Raw genomic sequence first — 20,572 nt, 5'->3', positions numbered from 1 at the left:
TGCTTTTCTGAAAAGCTGGAGGACCACTTAATTCTTTAACTTGCAAAGAAGAGTCTGCATTTCATCAAGCATTACTTCATCCCCTTTCAGAAGGGCTCAAGTGGTTGCTTTTCCTTCAGCAAAATTTGAGCCTTGTCCTGTAGATTGGGTTCCAGATGGCTTTTGGAGAGCTCAGTCTGCTATAGTTTCATCTCTTACAGGAAGAAGTGCATGCTAAAAATAAGTGCATCTAAAGTGGCTTTTTTAAAGTATATTGGGAGCTTTTGCTTTGATCACTATTAAAAAAATCCTTTGCTGAGAGCAGTTCACGTTCCATTCCTGTCGCTTGTCTTTCTCTTGTGTTTGTGTAGATGGGACTTTGTGCTTTCATTGACACCATTCCTTCAAGAGGAATGACTTTGCCCTATTTTCTGCTTTCCTTGTTGCTTTAATTGGCATGATTCATCTGCTCTGATGGGGAGCAGTTCTTTCCTTGCTTCAATTTCTGTACATAAATCCAAGTGGTTGTTAGTAAAGTCCATGGACATTGTTGGAGTCACTCCAGTTTTTGTGCTTTCCTCTGTAATTATGTTGTGATGATCTGGGTGAAGATTCCAGTGAGAAAACCACACTGTGAAGAAAAAAAATCAATTGCTGTGATGAAGCACTAACCAGCTGAACCCATGTTTGGAAGGTGCAGGAGAAGAAACATGAGTGAGTTTTGAAGATCACTGGTAATTCCTCCATCTCTACAACACTTGCTGCATTCCATGAAATACAAAATAGAGGCATAGCTGAAAATTCCATGTTGTTTAAGTGGAAATGTCACACCCAGTTCTTAGGGGGGAGGGCTGACATTGGGGTTTAGGGCATCAGAAGGCAGTTGGGAATGAAATTGTACTTTTCCATTTTCTTTCTCTTTTTTTTTTCTTCTTTCTCAGAACTTGAATAGAGCCAGGAGAATATTGATATGGACAAAGGGGGAGGGTTCAAAGTATCAAAGTGAGCACCTTAAACTGGTGTACTAAGGGCCTACTCAAAACCAGGAAAAAAAATGCATTACATGCATATAGAGGTGTATGGATTTGCTAGATTCTTGTTTCCTCCTTCACCCTCTTTCTACACCTTTCCTCTGCTTATTTCCACCCTCTGCTTACAGCCCCCTCTTCACAGATCCCTGGAGCTTGGGGCTGGCTGCTGCCCCTGTCCCTGCTCCATTGTTGCTGACCAAGCTGCCACTGTAGATGGATGTTTGTCCAAGGTAACCCACATCTGTGACTGTCACCTGGTGCTCATTTTGGATTGCTTCTAGCTGCTGATGCTTCTGCACACACTCAGTATCCCTGCTCCAATGCTTGGGCAATGGTACCTCGTTTAGGTCTTCTGATAATACCCTGGCAAGAAAATTGGATGCATGGGAGAGGGCAGATAGAGTGTTAACTCCTTTCCCATGTGTCTGGATGGTAACAAATTCCATCCTGTGAAAAAGGTGTTGAGGGGACATCCTGCCAGTGGAAATGGCGACATTTCACCTGCCTGTGTCTTGGTCCAGTTCCTGTCAAAAGCTCCTCTAGTAACAGAAAAAATGGCTGAGAGCTGCCAATACCTACCAATCCATGTTCTGTGGAATTTTGATTTTATAGTAGTGAACTGAAGCATTGAGCCCTTTTTAGGAAGCTGTTGTGTTTCAAGGGCCTTGGGACAAAGTCTTTGACAATTTAAAAATTTATCCCGACTCTTAAAGGATTTCCTCCTGAACAAGACAAAAGCAAACCTTCTATGATAGTGCTGGGTATATTTTAGATCTTTTTTCATAGTTCAATAAACATTCTTTTTCCCCCTCTCACCTCTTTGTTTCCTTAGTAATACTGGACTGCAGTTCCTGCTCTTGCAAGAGCTGTGACCTTGGGAGGGGGCTGAAGAACAAGTACTCTTGTTCATTCAGGAAAAAGAGTTGTAAGAAGATGCAAGTGTGATTGCAATTTTGGATTTCAAATTAAGTGCTACTCCAAATTCAGTGAGTTGAAGGTGTGGCTCCACTCATTACCTCCTTACACACCTCTTCCACACTCATTTATTGCTCTAATTGCTACTTTTGTCTGGATACAGAGCACTCCTGGAAACTATTAATGTATTTTAAGGGTTCCTATGTAGGTTAGAGCAAATTTTGCCTCAGAAATGACTTTTTACGTGTTCCATGTTTTTTTGCCCCCATACTCATGGTTTGTATGAGCTCGGATTTTTGCAGCAAAATGTCTACAAGCAGTGATTTTTGAAGCCTTGTAGAAGACATTGGATGCCTTATGTGTGCTACAGCAATCAAAACAGTATTGGTGTTCTGCAAGTTCTTCAGGGAGAAGGTTGGAAACAGGTAAAGTGTTAAATAAAAATCATACTGGACGGTGTAGAAATCTTTCAGTACCCATGAACCCACCAACAAAACCCTGCAGAGTCAGCAGTTCCTGAGTCAGCCTTCTATAGTTTTACAAAAAGTTATTTTGGTGCTCTAATTCATTTAGCTGTATTCCTTTTGGATGGGAATAAAGACAGGCTGCTTTCTTGAGCACGCTTTGGCATATGGACAGGAAAAAAAGGCTGAAGCAACACTTTTGGTTTTAAATTAAGCAGTGCTGCATGTTTTAGCCTTTTAAAACCTGTGCTGGAGCTTAAAAGCTTTATTCTTTAAAATGGGTTGAACTACTGATCTCTTAATTATTCTCTGGTAAATAGAACTTTGGGATGGAGACAAAAATAATTGCTGCTGGTATAAATAGTGTTTAAAACATCAGTTGCTAATAGTACCTGGGACTGGTGATGGAAGAGGAGCAGTGATCAGGGTGAGCATCCTGCATGAGAACTTCCTGTAGGAAAGTGATTTTGAGAACACTCTCCTTTGCTGCTACTCGTATCATTGCACAAGGTTGTATAAATTAAACTAAATCTTTGCTTTTGGTTGTCTTGACTTCTGTATATATCTTCCTCGGTAGATTTCCCCCAAACACATCTGGGCTTTTGGAGGTTAGGTTCTTTTGGTTTGTTTTGTTGCTTTAGTTTGTTTGTTTTTTAATTTCAATAAATCCATAAGCTATTTTCCAGATTATGCATCTAAAACCGAAAGTGCTGAACTGTAAAAGGGGAGTGTCCTGTTTACATTGATAATTGCATGATCCATTAGACTGAAAGGCATCAGCCTGGCTCCCAACTGCCTTTATTTTTCAGGAGTTTGAGAAAACACCCCCACCCCCCTCAACCCCTAAACCTTGCTGTGAAAAGCCTTCTTCATCGTGGCCGCCAGTGCAGGAGTCGGCAGTGATTGCTGCTCATTTCTGCTTCTTTATTTTGTAAGGAAAATGCGGCGGGGGGGGTGGCGAGAAGCCCTGTCTGGGAATACCCTATGGTGGGTGTTTCGTTCCATGCTTGACCCACTTTCCAGGCAGCTCCGCTCCTTTTCCACTGCTGTTTGTCCTCGGGGAAGAGGAACAAGCCGGCTGCTGCTGGAGCAGGGACAATGCCCAGGGGAGGGGGTACCACTGCTTCCCGGGAGAGAGAAAACTAGTGATGGGTTCTGTTTGTCTGGTCATGAGTTTATCCAGCTTTTGCTCAGCCATCTCAAAATGTTATAGGACTGTCCCTTTCACCCCCGGAATCTATTTTTAAAATGCTGTGAATGCATTTTAAAATGCTGACTTCTAAAACACACATTTATTCGCATGGACTTTGAAACCTCAAAGCAACTGCTCATTATCATCTGTGGCGTCAGAGCCCAGAATCTGCTTTTTGGGCTTCGAACGGCTCCAGCATTGGAGACCAGTGCCAGGGACCCCTGTAAAGCTAAGCCAGCTCCCTTCCCCTCGTGCTTATATCAAGGATATTTACAGTTGTACACACTATCACTGAAGGTCGTTCTTAGTACCATCTACAGAAAGCCTGCACGTTCCATTTTCTTGGAGTGCCCGGGAGCGCATGTCTCCGGGGCTGAGCTCGCTCGGAGCGAGCCCGGGCGCCACCGCGTGACGCTGCCCCGCCTGTCGCACCGGCACCTGCTCTGCTCTGCTCTCTGCTCTGCTCTGCTCTCTGCTCTGCTCTGCTCTGCTCTCTGCTCTGCTCTGCCTTGCTCTGCTCTCTGCTCTGCTCTCTGCTCTGCTCTGCCTTGCTCTGCTCTCTGCTCTGCTCTCTGCTCTGCTCTGCCTTGCTCTGCTCTCTGCTCTGCTCTCTGCTCTGCTCTGCCTTGCTCTGCCCTGCTCGGCTCTGCTCTCTGCTCTGCTCTCTGCTCTGCTCTCTGCCCTGCTCTGCTCTGCCCTGCTCTCCTCTCTGCCCTGCTCTGCTCTGCCCTGATCTGCTCTGCTCTCTGCCCTGCTCTGCCCTGCTCTGCTCTGCCCTCCTCTGCTCTGCTCTGCCTTGCTCTGCCCTGCTCGGCTCTGCTCTCTGCCCTGCTCTGCTCTCTGCTGTGCTCTGCTCTGCGCTCTGCCCTGCTCTCCTCTCTGCCCTGCTCTGCCCTGCTCTGCTCTGCTCTGCTCTGCTCTGCTCTGCTCTGCCCTGCTCTGCTCTGCCCTGCCCTGCCCTGCCCTGCCCTGCCCTGCTCTGCTCTGCCCTGCCCTGCCCTGCCCTGCTCTGCCCTGCCCTGCTCTGCCCTGCCCTGCCCTGCCCTGCCCTGCTCTGCTCTGCCCTGCCCTGCCCTGCCCTGCTCTGCTCTGCCCTGCCCTGCTCTCGGCGAGGCTGACAGCACTGCCTCCAACGGGGCTGCAGGTGCGTGACCCTCAGCAGCCAGAGCATCAGGCCTTGGCTCCTCCAGAGTGCTCCAGATCATTTCAGAGGATGCCAGGGCAGAACTGGTACAAAAATCACTGTTTAAATATGGGGAGGTGGAGTGAGGGTAAGACTAGGAAATAGGTGCTGCAAATAGGTTTGAGGTAGGTATTTCTGTTTTCAATCTTCCTTCGTCTTCAGTTTTGTTAACTATCTCAAATCCCCGCTGTTATGTAAGGTGAATGGGAGTGCTGTTGGAGGAAGAAATAGAATCTGATAAAAAAATCTCACTTGGTGTCTGCTTGACAGGATTTGGTTACTGGGTTTTGTCAGTCCATTGGTGTCTACTCTGCTCTGAGAGTCCCCACCTACTATGCTGTGTCTAGCTCTGGGATCCCCAGTATCAGAAGGATATTGTGGACCTTCTGGAGCAAGACCAGAGGAAGCCATGGAGATGCTCCAAGGGCTGGATCCCCTCTGTTATGGAGCCAGGCTGCAAGAGCTGGGGGTGTTCACCTGGAGAAGATTTTGGGGAGACCTGAGAGCCCCTCCAGGGGCTTCAAAAGAACTGGAGAGGCTGTGGGGACAGGGGCCTGGAGTGACAGGGCGAGGGGGAATGGCTTTAAACAGAGAGAGCAGGACTAGATTGGATGTTGCAAATAAATTCTTGCCTATGAGTGTGCTGAGGCCCTGGTACAGGCTGCCCAGAGAAGCTGTGGCTGTCCCATCACTGGAAGTGCTCAAGGCAGCTTGGATGGGACCTTGAGCAATCTGGACTAGTCCACAGCAGAGAGCTGGAACTGGATGAGCTTTAAGGACCCTGCCAGCCCAAACTATTCTAGGATTCTCTGATTCTCTGCCCTGGACTCTTACCCGAGTGCTGGGCTCTGCCACCCACCATTTCACATTGCTGGCATACAACTTGTATGAAAAGTGACACCCTCTCAAGGGTGCTGCTTTAATACAAATTTTGATGATGTGGAAATACAACAATTAGCTTTTTATAGCCTTATACAGGTTTATCAGACTTGTACTGAGAACAAGAATTTTCTTCTACTGCTGCATTGTTCCAAGACTCTTTTAAAAAATAGTGGCTCAGGCCTTTGAGCTTGGCAGTGTCTTTCTACCATCTCTCTCACATTAGTAATTCTGATGTCTTACACTGAAACAATCAGTTCAATTATTTTCATTGTTCAATTTTGATGTGGCTGCTTGTTTTAAAAAATGTTCCTCATCTTTTGTATTCCTGAAAAAAAAAAAAAGGATGGTTTTTGCAGCAAGTCTCATTCTCCCCTACATGTAGATTAGCTTCTTTTTCAGATTCCATGGTCATACCTGGCTCTCTCCCTGTCTTGGTCTCCCTAATTCAGTGAATCCAGGATGAGTTCTGTGGATTCTTCCAACTTGTCAATGGATCAAAGCTGAGCTCTTTCAAGCCTGACTGTCATTAGACTTTGACAATCCCACATCTCATTTATATTAAAAAATGATCAGTGTGTTAACTCCATAGTTTCTAAATCACAACCAGCAGCTAAAAAAAAAATCCCATTGCTCTATCAAAGTGGAGTGTGAGGTGCTCTGAAGAGTGGGGGGCACATTTTTTTTTTCCTGAAACACCCAGGAAGGGAATGTGAGGCTGTGGAGCAGATGCAGGGCTGTGTCCAGGCGGCTGCTCGGGTTCAGCACTTTAAACCCTCTTCCCCTGAGGCTGTATGGCTGCTCAACTGGCTGTGCCTGCAGCCCAGGGATGCTGTGAGTATGTAGGTCAGAGCTCTTTGGATCTGATTAAGCATTAAATCAAGCTCAGTTGCTCCAATCTTTTCAGGTATTTGCTTTGGTGTTAAGCTGATCCCTTCCTCCTCCTTCTCAGTGGTCAAAGGCCCTTAATTGTAATTTACCCGTGGCTAATACATGGTGTGATTCTCTGCACTCAGGGGAGCAATGCTCAGCTTTAGGATTATTTGCAGTGCAATCATTACCTATGTGCAGAACAACTGAAATTGGGCCACCCCTTTTTTAAGCAGTCTTGTTCTTTGCCTCGAAGCTTTAGCCAGAGATGAGGGTTCTGTGCCATTAATACTGCCTGACTCACAGTACTTGGGCTATCGCTGCTGCAGCAGCTGCTTTTTCACAACAGATAATGGGAAGCATCTGGAGTGGCTGGGGAGGTTCGTTGTGAGATATGTAGGGCACAGTGGGAGGTGCAGTTGTGTGATTATAGTATATCTGTGACAGCCATCTGCCTCTTTTTGGGGTGTGGGGTGCTTTTGCTGTTTTAACTTTCCCAGACTTCTAATTCAACAGTAGAATTCAAAGTCCACTGAGGAAGGAATTTTCTCCTTTGAAAAGCTGTAGAGAGCTGTACCAAGTATTAAGCTCATCCACAGTACAATTTTTAATTAAATTTATACACAATTATAATTAAGCATGGAATTTAGCTTTCTGCCTGTTCCTAGATTCCATTAGATTTGTCTTGTGTTGAGAGCAAACCCCATTCCCCCTTTGCTCAGCCTGATTTGCAGTCTGTGAACTTGTGCTTGCTGGTCACAAGCCAGATCAGAAACCTTGGTCTTTGGAAACACTGGGAAAGGGGATTTAGAATTTGTAGATATGTTTTCTGTTTGTCACCTTCTGTATTGTCTGATTCTCTAAACCGAAGAGTTTTAATATAAATAAAAAAATAATAATTTAAGGAAAATAAAGGCAGTTGTTTAGTTTAGTGCACTGAATGTGGTTCTCAGCACTGGAGTATGAGATGGTGTGACTGAGGAGGAAAGAGGTAAATGCAATGCTGATAAATCAAAAAGTCAGGTTAGATGTAGTTTGGAGGCTTCACACTATATGAGATATATAAATTAAAAATGAAAATTAGGTCCCAATGGTGAACAAAGAGCTTATGTGGTTATCAATACCAGGATCTCCCAGAACTTCTGTTAGTGTCCAAGTCTGCTGCTAAGCATCACCTGGGCCCCCTGGCTGCTCACTCACTGTTAGAGTTGCAGGGGAGCACGTTACAGAAGCACACAGTAATCCAGGCTGGAAGGGACCACAGAGGTGACCTGGATCCACCTGCAAAGTCAGATCAGGTTGCTCAGAGTTGTATTCAAATCTACTCTGACTAACAAGCTGCTCAGCATCCTAAAGCCCATGGAACAAGCTTCCCAAGTCAGGCAGTCACCTCCCACAGTTCTTTGGAATTTTACAGAGAAGCCTGTTCTAAGTGATATGCTCTGATGTAGAACAGGCTGACTATCAGCTGAGCTCTAGGAGGTCCTTCCTGGCTGAAAATATATTTGCATCTTCCATATCTCCAGAGAATCAACCCCAAACAACAAGGTCTTTAATATTAAATACTTTTCTAATTGTAGTCTCACTTGTTATGTGAGATAATACTAGCAAAGGTTGCCCAAATAATCTGTGGTGCCCCACTCCTGGAAGTGTCCAAGGCCAGGCTGGATGGGGCCCTGAGCAACCTGATCTAGTGGAAGGTGTCCCTGCCCATGGCAGGGTAGGTGGGACCAGATGAGCTTTAAGGTCTCTTCCAACCCTTCTGTTATTCAATATCTACTCTCAGATGAAAGGAAAGAGAGCAAAGGAGAGAAGAGAGTAAGGAATTCTTGACACTTCATTGGCTTGGCTACTGAACTGAGGAAAACAGGATTCTCAGCTAAGAAATTCTGAATCCTGGGAAAATTCTTCATGTTAGAAGATATTTTCCAGTGAGTCTGGCTGTCATTTGTCCCTTAACATGTGTGGTGCACAGCCTGAGACCCTCTGAGACCCCAAGGGAAGGGAAACCTGTGACTTATCACAGAATCATTAAGGTTGGAAAACATCTCCAAGACTACCAATTCCAATCTTCAATTGATCAACACCCTGTCAACCAGAGCAGACAACTCAGTGCTAATTTGTTCCTTGAACACCTCCAGGGATGGTGACTCCACCACCATGCCAATGCCTGACAACCCTTTCAGGGAAGAAATCCTTGCTGATGTTCAACCTGAACCTCCCCTGATCCTGAAATGATGCTGTATTCTGCAGTGTGGTGCTGTTGCAGGTATCAGTGTGCTTACAGGCACCCTGGCAGAGTCTGCACTGGAGTGATGTAAAAACGTTCTCTTTGGTTCTTAAAACATTTCTCTTTCAGATTGGAAGCAAAGCAAATTGTCAGAATCCTACATTGTCACTGTGCAAATATCTTGCCTACTTGAAAGCTATTTTGCCATGGAGAGTTGATGCAGAACTGGGTTCAGCAGCAGAGCATGGAGCACATGCTGTGACAGCACAACACAGTGTGCCAGACACTTCACAGCAACGTGAGGGGTCATAGCCTGCCCTTCCTCATGATGCAAAACCCTTCACACACTCTGTTTCTCCTCTGAAAACCCCAGTACGTGTCGCTTCCTAGCAGGCACTGGTGCAGTGCTCGGCTGGGCTGTGCTAACACCAGGCCTGGGCTGTGTCTGGGTGCCCAGCTCTGCTCTGCTCCTCGGCCGGGGCTCCTCGCAGAGCTGGAGCTGCCTGAAATTCCTGACAGCACCTAGGGCAGATGTTCTGTGAGCACCACTCAGAGCTAAGTCCATTTCCAGCTCCAAGAAGGGTCCCGCACGTATTTCCACTTGAGGAAGGCTGTCTGATGTTGGAACAATTTTAAACGAGCCGGTTGTTCAATGTTGTTTTTCCTCTTCCGCCACTGGAGCAACTCCTGACGATGGCGTTTCACCGTGTTTACCTGCGGGAAGCCTCACAGATACTCGCAGCATCACCTCGCTCGCCCCGCGGCCTCGTGAAGGAAAACCCGCACCGTGGGCGTTCCGGGGCGAGCCCGGGTTACCCTGAACGACCGATTTCATCACACGGGCTGCCAGCCGGGCCGGCTGGAGAGCACCGAGCCAGTTCCCCGACACGGGCCCCTCCGCCGCCTGGGGAGCGCCGCGCTCCCCCCTCACCGGGCCGGGCCCGCGGCGGCGCCTCAGCCCGCGGGGAGGGGCCCTGCCCTCCGTCTATTGTGCGGCTTCTGGCGCGGCTCCGGCGCTGCCTGAAAAATCCTCCCCCGGCCGCTCCTTCCCCTCAAACTCGTTTCGGCTCCGCTCCCCGCTCTGCACCTCGCAGAAGGGACGCGAGTGTCGGTTTGCACCGTTTGGGAGCCCCTGCGGGGTGTTTTGCTCAGGCGTTCGTGGCGGGCAGCCCGGGCGTTGCGAGGCGGCGAGGGGCGGGTCCTTCCCCCGCCCCCGCCCGGTATAAAAGCGCCGCCGCAGTCGGGCCTGAACGCCGCCACCGCCTCCTCACGGTCTGTCCGCGAAGCCATCGCAGCCTCACGGTGAGGACTCAGCGGGGCGCGGGGGCAACAGCAGGAGCTGTGTGGGGGCGGCGGGCCCGGCCTGCCGCGGCCGGAGCGCTGGGAGGCCGTGGGGTGATGGCGGGGGCCGGGCCGAGGCGGGCGGAAAGATGAGCGCTCCTGGGCCGTGCGGGGCCGGAGCTCCCAGGGCTCGTTGGGGCCGAGCCCTCCCGGGCCGTGCGGAGATGAACCCGGCGGGGGCGGGGTGCGGAGCGGAGCCTCCGAGCTGGCCGAGCCTCGCCCCCGCGGCTGCGGGCGCTGTGCCTCCCCCCGGCCCGGGGCGGCCGCGCCTCAGGTGTGCGCTCGTTACCTGGGCCCTGGTTACCGGCGCTGCCGGGGGAGCAGCGCGACTCATCCGGAATGGTGCTGGGAGGCGCAGCTGCAGCTAGCTGAGCTTGGCGTTTCAGGCTCAGAATGTAAATTACCTCTGTAATTCAGGTTTGGCTTCAGCCCGACTCCCAGCCTGTTGTGTTGTTGTCGGATAAAGCTTTTAGGACTGGTTTGCTTAGTCACCCAATGGTGCTGCTGCTGCCCAGGGACTGTCACCTGCCAGAGCTGTACTGCAACTTGCTAAAAATTACTTTTTTTTCCTCCCCCGTTTTCTAGGAAACCGAGTTCTGTGGTATAAAAAAATAATGGCATTTGGGTGAAATTCTGATGTGTTGTAAATGACAAGGCAGTAGTTTAACTTCATTCTACGTATTTCAGACCCTCAGCAATAACTAAAGGTCTTGTTAGAAGTGGGTTTGGGTGATAGGAGGGAAATATCCCTGCTGGGGCTCCTCTGGCTAAGGCAGCATCCCTGGCTGGCTCTGCTCTGTGCAGCATTATGTAAGGCCAGGCACAGGGAGACTGGAGATGGAGCCGAGTTTGTTCTGGAGTGCTCCCAGGCAGTCACTGCAAGAACACATGCATTAAATTTAAAATGTGTGCCTACAGCACTTTTCCCAGAACATAATTCAAGCTGCTGACCCAGAATTGTGCTTTAATCCAGATTTTGGTTTTGTGCATGTGTGTGTATAAATATATATATATATATATGTATATATATGCATATACTTGTTCCTTTGGAACAATCACAGCTGTGTTCCTCCAGAACACCCATCTTAATTAGAAGTAGCACTGTCATATAGGGTTACATTGCTGTGTAAACATTAACTAGTTACTCAGTGCCAAATGGAAATTAAAGCAATGAGGTGAGCTGCTTAATAACACGTGTTGGCCAAGCCTCCCTTGGCCAGGGTTTGCTCAGGGCTGTCAGGTTTAGCCAAACTACACTGGTGGGATTTCAGAAAGAAGTAGTGCAAGTTTGCTTCAAGTGGTCCAGTAATTAACTATTGGTAGCTCAAGTACTACTGTGGGGAGCTAGTGTGTGAAGTTTAAAGTTTGGTGGGGGAAGAACATTCAAAATTTAATTGAAATTCTTTGTTTCCAGAGCTGTTCACAGTAGTTGCAGGCTGCAAACACATGCTTCAGTGATCTTGAAGCATGAAACTTGAGGACCAAAAAGAAAAGGAAACTGTTGCAATGGTTTGCTGCTAACAAATATTTTGAGTGGCAAAGGAACTTACAACACATCCTACTATCTGATTGAGAACAAGTTTATGAAATTGGTGTGGCTAGATAGTTGTGTTTATAGTGTCCTTTAGTTGCCTCAAGTGCAGTGATACTCTCCACAGTCTGCATGTGTAGTTTCAGACAGAAGTTGTCATCTCCTGGCTACTGTGTGATGTGCTTTACTTCTGGTTTTGAGTTGTTTCAAGTTCTGGAATAATGCTTTCTTGTAAAATTTGATTGTGTTTCTGCTAATGACATCTTCCAAGCCCACTGCCTCTTTTTTGTAGGTCTTACTAGAGTTTGTTTGGGGAACTTTGTTAAAATGCATGGTCATCTCAGATGCTAACCAAGTACTGGTCTTGCTCCCTGCTTTGCAAGGGCAATAGTGAGTGCTGAAGGCCATCCTTGTAGGAGTTCATTGCTTTTTAATCTCTTCAGAAAACCAAACACTTTTCTGGAGGAAAGCCTTTGATCTCAAGTAACCTGGTTTGTTTAACTCTGTTTGGAGCAAGGGAGGCTCCAAACAAGGAAGGACTAGACTCTTTCTAGGGGAATTCCTTCCAACCTCAATGTTATGATTCTGTTCCAGAGGCTATAATTTGAAAACTGCTTTTGAGATCTGAGCAGCTTAAGTGTTGCACTGGAGGGAAAAAAAGGCACTATTGACTAATCTGTGTATTTTATGCTTTCAAATTAAAAAAAGCCCTCAGAAATTAGTGTTAGACTTCAGTCAATCATTGTTTCTTAAGCATGAGGATTAATGAATTTAGGGCTGTTGATTCAAGGAGTGAATGACTGAGTGCACCTTAAAGTTATCTGAGGCCGTCTGCTGTTGGGAAGTAACAATTTCAGCAGTAAAGGTGATGCACATCTTTGAGTCAGCTGAACTTGTAACATCTGCTGAATATTGTGTGGAAATAACTGTTCTTCTCTTCTAGATGCCTTCAATTAAACTGCAGAGTTCAGATGGAGAAATCTTCGAAGTTGATGTGGAAATTGCTAAACAGTCTGTGACTATAAAGACTATGCTGGAAGGTAAGAGTGTGAGATCCTGAGTAAGACTCTTGGACAGTAATTGAGACAAGCTGGTACTATGCTGAAAAAGGGTTCCCAGGTCTATGGAGCAGCTTGCTGTCTCCTGCCCAAACACCTGGAACTCCTGATGTAGCTGAAACTGTTTAAGGATGGATGTGCTTGTGTTAAAAGCTGTGGTTAAGAGCACTTGTAGAGAGGTCAGTAAAACACAAGCAGCCCACTGCCTTGCCTATGGTCTACTTCAGTTTTGTGAGAGTTAAACAGAACATCAATAATATTTAAAACTTCAGTTTATTTAATCACACAAACCAGTCTTAGAATATAAATATCACTTGTATAGAGTGGGAGATAATAAATCAGTGCAATAAGGAGCTGAAGTTAAACCTGTATTGTGAGCTTGTGAATGCTGTTAAATTATTTGGGATAAATACTTAGATCTGATCTCCTGCTGACATAAATTTGAAACAAAAGAACTCGTGGTGGGGGAGGGGAAATCTGCCAGATGGCTGGGATACAGAGCAAACTGATCCCTCTAGTGCAAATCCTCATTGTTTGCTGGTGCTTTTCTAGTTTTTGGATGTATTCATGAACTAACTTAGCAACAGTTATTTCTGTACATGTAGTTAATATTATGTTCTTGCATGTAGATCTGTTTGGCTGTGACACCTTATAAGAACAGTAAAAATAAGGCTGAATTATGTCAGGCATTGAACACTTCTGTTAATAAAGTGCTGTTTGAACATGGCTGGCAACACAAGCAGGAAATGGAATGCGTCCCACTGATAACAACAGTAGTGGACCTGTCTAAATACAGAAGTACATTATTTTTATAATGTACAAATTTGAGGAGTGATGATGGTCCCATTTTCTTAAAAATTAGGTTCCTTGGTGATATTGAATTGGCTCATCTGCATATAGTGAGTGGAGGTCTGCATTGTTACTCAATTACATAACTAATTGCAAGATGTCTTTGACAGCTAGGGTGTCATCCAACTGTTAGCATTTGGTAACAAAAAGTCATAACACATTCTCTAATCAAAGATGGCTAATGTGGTATTTGTTCTGGGTATCAGGTTGAAACTTTAATTATATTTTTCTCTTAATTTTTACATTGATTCCTTGGTCATATCAAGGAGACAAATCCAAGTCTGTCGGGACCGTGCTGACAAGTTTTTAAAACGGGGGTGTTGGAAACATGCTTTATAAGTGTTGGTTTTTTTCCCCTTTTTTATGGAAGGATTTGTGCTGCTCTCTTACCATGTGAACTTCTTCAGCTGGTACAGGGTCAGTTACAAGTGATTCAGAGCATGAGCACTTCTAGAGTATTTTCTGCTCATGCAGAGGACAAGACACTATCTGTTTACCACTTTGATTAAACAAAAATTTGAATCCTAAATGGAATGGGAGCCCTCAGTGAGAGCTTGTTGGTAGGAACTGTGTAAGTGGTAAAAATACACAAATATTTGTCAGAATGTTCAGGATCTGAATTCATATGCAGATTCAGAACACTTAGTTAGCAAGTGACTGCTTAGGTTATGGTTTGTAAATGCTCTCATTTGATGAGGCAAACCTTATTATCCACTTAACCTCAACTTGATACAACCTAGGATGTATAATGCAGCCATAGCTCCACAAAGCCTTTCAAAACCTCCTGACTTCACAGTTTAGAGTCCTTTGTTACCAATCATTCAGCCTCAGTGTTGTCAAAATAGTGAAAAATTGATGAAGCATCCCAGTTCAGTACATAGTTTTGTCTGCCAACTGCTCAGTCCAATCTTTCCAATTTTAGATTTGGGAATGGATGATGAAGGTGATGATGACCCAGTCCCTCTTCCAAATGTTAATGCAGCCATTTTAAAAAAGGTAAGATGATGAAAGTGGTTGTGCTGCATGGCAGTAAAGAATTGTGAAGTTCATCTTGAAGTTGGATATTAGGAACAATTAGTTAAAATATTTTTCATGTGCTACAAACTTAACCAAATCAAGGTGCACGAACATGGGCATGTGGGTTGAGGCTGGCACACCAGTAATGGCAGAGTATGTACAGGGGTGACCTGGAACAGCAGCTGGAAGCCAGACAGGCTTCCAGTGGGCATCTGTGCACACTGGCATTTCATGGTGGTAAAGCACTGATTTTAATTGGAGTCTGTCAGCTGAGGTGGCTGTTCATGAGATGCAAATGTTTGGAGAGAGGATTAAGGGACTGGCAGACAGGACACTGTCAGAGTGATGTGCAGTGACAGTGCTTAAGAGACACTGTGTGCATTTGCTGGTATTAAATTAATTAACAAACCTGGTCATTGGGTCAAGGGAGAAGAGTGTAGTCATGTGGTGTCCAAGATTCTTTATGCTTTCAAATAGAAAAAGTAGTGCCCAAGTAAGTACCAAACTGTTGTGCCTATTTGGGGGTAAATACAGGGTTAGGAATTGTTTGCTAGTGAACAGACCCATACCTTAAACTTGTGAAATCTCTCAGGTTGGTGAAATGGAACAGGACTTTACTTGCAGTAGATCCCTGTTCCTTTTATTTGTCTGGGTCATGAGATTGCATGTTCCCAAACTAAAAAAAAAAAACAAAACAAACCCCAAACCACCACTAATCTTGCTGGCTGAACTTTGTACTGGGGTGAATGTGACCTGCTATGACCACTCTGCACTCCTCCCCTGTGTAGCAGTCTGTTTAATACAAAGTATGGTTCTGCAGACAGATTAAATAGAGCAAAATGAGGTTTAGGTTTTCTTTGTTCAGCCCATGTATGTTAGCACAGGGACTAATGGCTTTATAGCACCAGCAGCTGGCTTTTAAGATTAAGTACCATGCTGCTAACTCAGTTGAGATTTCTGAAAGCTGTTGCATTCTGGGATTTGGGATCAGTTGTTCTAAAATGAAAATATTGGGAATTTGAGCATGTTCATGTTCATACAGGATTTTAATATCAGTCTAGAGAAAAGGTACATTTCTTCCAAAATTAGGTGATTGTTGGGGTTTAATGGGAGAATCACTTGGATAAAACTCTAATATCAAAACCATAATTAGGTGATTCAGTGGTGCACCCATCACAAGGATGATCCACCTCCTCCTGAGGATGATGAGAACAAAGAAAAGAGAACAGATGACATCCCTGTGTGGGATCAAGAGTTTCTGAAAGTAGACCAAGGAACACTTTTTGAACTTATCCTGGTGAGTGTCCTCAAGAAGTGCAAAGGCTGTGCCTCTGAAGTGAAGCTCTGCTATGCACTTGAAAAATCAAGCCTTTATGCTTCTTGAGTTACTTCTTCATTGGAAGGGGGGAGGGCAGGTGGTTCTGCAAATATTGGCTGAAATTGCTGAGTTGGAATGCTTATTAGCCTAATGCTGGCATTAATCTATACTCACTCATCAATCAATCAATATCCTTTTCTGAATAGCACTGTCTTTTATTTTTGTGTCTCTCAAGTCCAAGTTGAGGACTTATTACTAGCTATAGAGCTCTGGAGATGTGCATAAAAATGAAAATCTGACTTTGTTAACTTTGTACTTTGTATGGACCTGCAAGCCAACATTGTCTGCCTTGGCTAGTTAACAGTACTGCAGCACTGAACATCTTGGATGTTGGCAGATTTCTGAAAGCTATTTGTAAAAGGAGCAGTGTTTTCTCATGGTACAAATGACTCTACCTTCTGTTTGACAAGCAAGTTTTAGGTACAGTACCTTGAAGGTTCTAGCTAGAAGCTTCCCAAAGTGGAGATGATTTGTTTGCATACAGTATTCTAACATTTCAGTAAAATTTAACTCTGTAGTGCATCTACAGAGGTAGAATATTGATATGGAGGCTTGAAATCTGAACTCTTTTACAGGCTGCAAATTACTTGGACATCAAAGGTTTGCTGGATGTCACATGCAAGACAGTGGCAAACATGATCAAGGGGAAGACTCCAGAAGAAATTCGCAAGACATTCAATATTAAGAATGACTTCACTGAAGAGGAAGAAGCACAGGTACTTGAGCTAGGTTTAATTATAATTTAGCTGGCTGTTTGTGCTGAATTACAGTGTGGTGCTTCATAACTCAATTTGTGATGCAACAGATTTGTTACCAGTAAATGTAAACTAAAGCATCAACCCCTCATAACTGGGGTGCTACTAGAAGAAGACTTTTTGGTATCTATCATACTTGCAGCCCATTACCTGAAAAGGTCAAAAAGTATATTGATTTTTCTAGTTCCAACATTTCTAACAAGAAAGCACATAGGATTGTTTGTAGAAGTCTTAGTTTGCTGATCTGGGGCTGTGGTAGGAATGCTGAAGATGTATTGCTGCATGTGGCTGGAAAGGTAAGTTTGAGTTCTCTAAGTAACAAACTCATTGATCTTAAAACTTGACTAACAAACCAACTTGAAGATGACACAGTTGGGAAAAAGCAGAACAAGCTGCCTGGTTTCAATACAAGTCTTGGGTATTTTTCAGTGCTATGTCATGAAACAAATGGCTTAGACTTAAGATATTCCATTTGCTTTACTTGGTTGGAAAAGTTAAGATTTGATCGAACCTAGGCATGAAAAACCTGGCTTACATTAATAAACAGGCCAATTTGGAAGATGGATTTTATTACTACAACATCCATGTGACAGATTAAAGCTGCTCCAGGTTTGTGTTCCTGCAGTAAATAATCCTGCATGCTTATGGGTATTTACAGCCAAGGCTTAGAATTTCACTGCAGCATACTAACAGTTAAACTGCTCTTCCAGGTGCGTAAAGAGAACCAGTGGTGTGAAGAGAAATGAAGTATTGTGCCTGACACTCAAACACTGTAAGGATTGTTCCAAATACTAGTTGCACTGCCCTGTTCATAATTGTTAATATTAGACAAATGCAGCAGCAAATGAAGTTGTGTTAGCAGGATGTTGTTCCCTTTGCATGTGTAGTGTTTTTTTGAGTACAGATCTAGATCTGAGTTTTTACTAGTGTAATTGGATGTCTTTTTACTTTGCAACGAATAAAACAGAACTAAGTGTGGATTCTGTATGGGAAGTAGCACTTAAGGTTATCATTTTCATTACACTTTTAAACTGTTGAAGTCCAGTTACAGTGCTAAGGATTGTTGTAAATAAAAACATCTATGATTTCTTCCTCAAGAAGAGCAAAACACATGTATTTACAGGGTATTGATAACTTCAGAAAGAAAAACAGGAATCTGTCTTGGGGAACTAGATAATGTAAAAAAGTTATTGGATGTCTTACAAAAACATTGTGGAGAAAAATTAAGTGTTACTTAAAGCTGTATAATTTTCAAGATGGTTCTTGTCCTGCATTTAAAAAAAAATAATTTGACCACTTTCTTGTCCTTTTAGTCTTGCCTTATAGACTAGTGAAAATGTGATTTAGAATTAAACAAGCTCCTGACAGTTGAATTTGAGTACTTCAGCCATGTCTTGAAGATCTGCCTCTAGGTGATAGCAAATAAAGTGTATTGCTTTATGCACAGGATGGGTGTGTTTTTATACGTGTTACTGTTTAAAGTGGAATCCAGATTTGACCAAAAATGACTGACATTACCAAAGTTAATATTATTGACCTGTGCATACCATTAGTGGCTGGTTTTAAGGCAGTTTTAAAGACCCTTGTGATGTAGCTCCAGGAAATAAGATTTCCTGTGGACACAGGAAACCATATGCCTCTGTATGTGCTACTTCAGCTTGTAGAGACTTAATTATTGCATACAAAGCTAATGCAATATCAAGCTTATCTTCTTTGGACAAAGCCACTTGCAACTAGTTAAACAGTAACTTGTTTTTTTGATTTTTTTTTTTTTTTTTTTTTTTACAGTTCCCTTATAGGGAGTAGGGGATGGTTGTGTGGTAGATCTTTGAGGTGTGCTCTTAGCTTGTATTGCATTCCATTCTCTGTATAAACCTTAGAGTAGAATGAACCTTAATAAACATACTTATCTCACCTTGACATATTGGTGTTTCACTTCTGAATTAATAAAGGGCTTCTGAACTTCTGTTTGCAAATGGTTCTAGTTATTTGGAACTAGATAATTTTACTGCCACTTAATACTGAGTGTAGAATAATAGCACTGAGGCAGTGGTAAATTGAAATAAAATAGATGTAAATTTTTTAAAAATTACTAATGAATGGTAATAGTCAGACACAGTGGCAACTTGAGATGGAGTTGGGTGATGATTGAATATCCAGAGAGTTTTTTGATGGCTTACCAAGATTGCCTAAATTTTGGATGTAACCATTTTGAAAGCATTCAAGCCCGTGCTTTGGATACAATGCTCCTCACATCTGGTTGCTCAGGAGGTTGTGGGCTGCCCTTTGTGCTGCTGTGCATTATATTGGGTGTATTAGACATTGTCAGTGGACATAAATACTCCACTGCTACACTTTGATATGCTGAAGCCCATCCAGCAGCCTGTATTGCAAACAATGCACCTCAGTTTAAAAGTGCTACTTGAGGAAAATGTGATGTCTATTTCTATGGCTGTGTTTGTAGTTAATATTCAGCTTGTGCTGGATTATTACAAGAAGTAAATCCATCTGTGTGTGCAATGTTCCACAGTACACTTGTTCCCCCTCAGAGTGCTGTGGCTATACAGAAGCCCTGGTGTAATTGTGTTTGGTGGCAGCAGCCTGTGTCCATTCCTTTGGGTGCTTGTCACGAGGCCAGTGTCAGTGTTGTCAGCAGCCACTGCCTTGCACAATGCCTCATGCTGCTTTTTAGGGTGAGGGAGAGACAAAGACACTTTATCTTCCTACTGCACTGCTCCAACTGTGCTGTGCCTGCATAACCACACCTGGGATAAAACTTGGTAGCTGTGAGAGCAGCTGGCCCAAGCTTGAGCTGTACTGGTCAAATGTGGAGTGGTGGAGCCTCTGCTGAAGCCCCAGGTTGTGACACGTGGCTTTTGGCACTGAGACACCTGGTGGAGGTAGGGAGGGCTGGTCTGTGTGCTCAAGGCATTGTGTAGCTTGGCAGATTTGTAATACTCTCACTAGTCTTTGTAGATAGGATTGCATAACTTACTTTCTCTAATTGAAATTCCCCTGTAGTAGGGACTCAGATTTCATCCAGATTCAAGTACTATAGCTGCCTGGCAGGGATGTCAGCAGGGAAAAGATTTTTTTTGTGGTCTCAGTTGTCTTACCCACTTCAGTACTACCAGTGCTCAGCTGTAGAGAAGGATACTGGGGCAGTGCTGAGAGTTTGGGCTGTCATGGAACACAGACAGCAGCCACATGCTTCAGCTGAACCTGCTCCTTGCTGCTGTAACAAGCACTGGCTGTGTACTCTGAAATTCCAGAAAGCAGGAGAGACTGATTTCCCACTGTTAAACTTTTCTGTTGCTGTTTCACTTCTATGATCTTTCCCTAACTCTTTTTTTTTAAGTCAGTGTATTACCAGGGATCAGGCTTCTCTTGGATAAAGGCAGTAAGTGTGGGGGTAGGGGGAGGGAAAACTGGGTGTCAGTAGGAATTGTAGAAAAAAGTATTTTCTTGTGTGCTCAACTTATTTTCAGTCTTCTCCATTGAAGGTTATTGGCAGTTATTCTAAAAACTATTCAAACGTACAAATGCTGAAGGAGAAAAACAAAAGCAAGCAGGAATCCTCTTGAATGTTAAGAAAAAGCTACTTAAGAGTTTGATAGCATTATAACTTCCAGTGGCCTCTTTTGAGCAGCCAGTCTGGCAATTACTTTATTTATAAAGCTATAAACATACTTTGAACATAAAAGCCAAAAAATACAAACTCAGTGAAGTAAAAAAATGACAACAAATGATGGATAGTCATTGGACAAATGAAGGTACAGCTGCAAAACATTTATCCCTACTACATCCATACAGTGGTTTTACTTGTTTTAATGGAGTGGTGCTTCCATGACTTCTACATTCAGACTGATTCCAGGAATTCATTATGTATTTCAGGATGAG

General features: G+C 44.2%; 1 protein-coding gene across 1 annotated transcript; it reads left to right on the top strand.

Annotated features, from left to right (window-relative positions):
* Nucleotides 1-9,711: 9,711 nt before the first annotated feature.
* SKP1 (S-phase kinase associated protein 1) lies at nucleotides 9,712-18,121 on the top strand. Its single transcript, XM_079319797.1, has 6 exons — nucleotides 9,712-10,045; nucleotides 12,559-12,655; nucleotides 14,445-14,518; nucleotides 15,693-15,836; nucleotides 16,493-16,633; nucleotides 17,383-18,121. The coding sequence occupies exons 2-6, from the start codon at nucleotides 12,559-12,561 to the stop codon at nucleotides 17,416-17,418; spliced, it is 492 nt and encodes a 163-aa protein (XP_079175923.1). The 5' UTR covers nucleotides 9,712-10,045; the 3' UTR covers nucleotides 17,419-18,121.
* The last annotated feature ends 2,451 nt before the right edge of the window (nucleotides 18,122-20,572 follow it).

Source organism: Erithacus rubecula (genome assembly GCF_903797595.1).
Source record: "Erithacus rubecula genome assembly, chromosome: 16".
In the NCBI taxonomy this organism is placed as follows: domain Eukaryota; kingdom Metazoa; phylum Chordata; class Aves; order Passeriformes; family Muscicapidae; genus Erithacus; species Erithacus rubecula.
The sequence above is the reverse complement of the archived record's forward strand: the minus strand, read 5'-3'. Positions and strand labels throughout refer to the sequence as shown.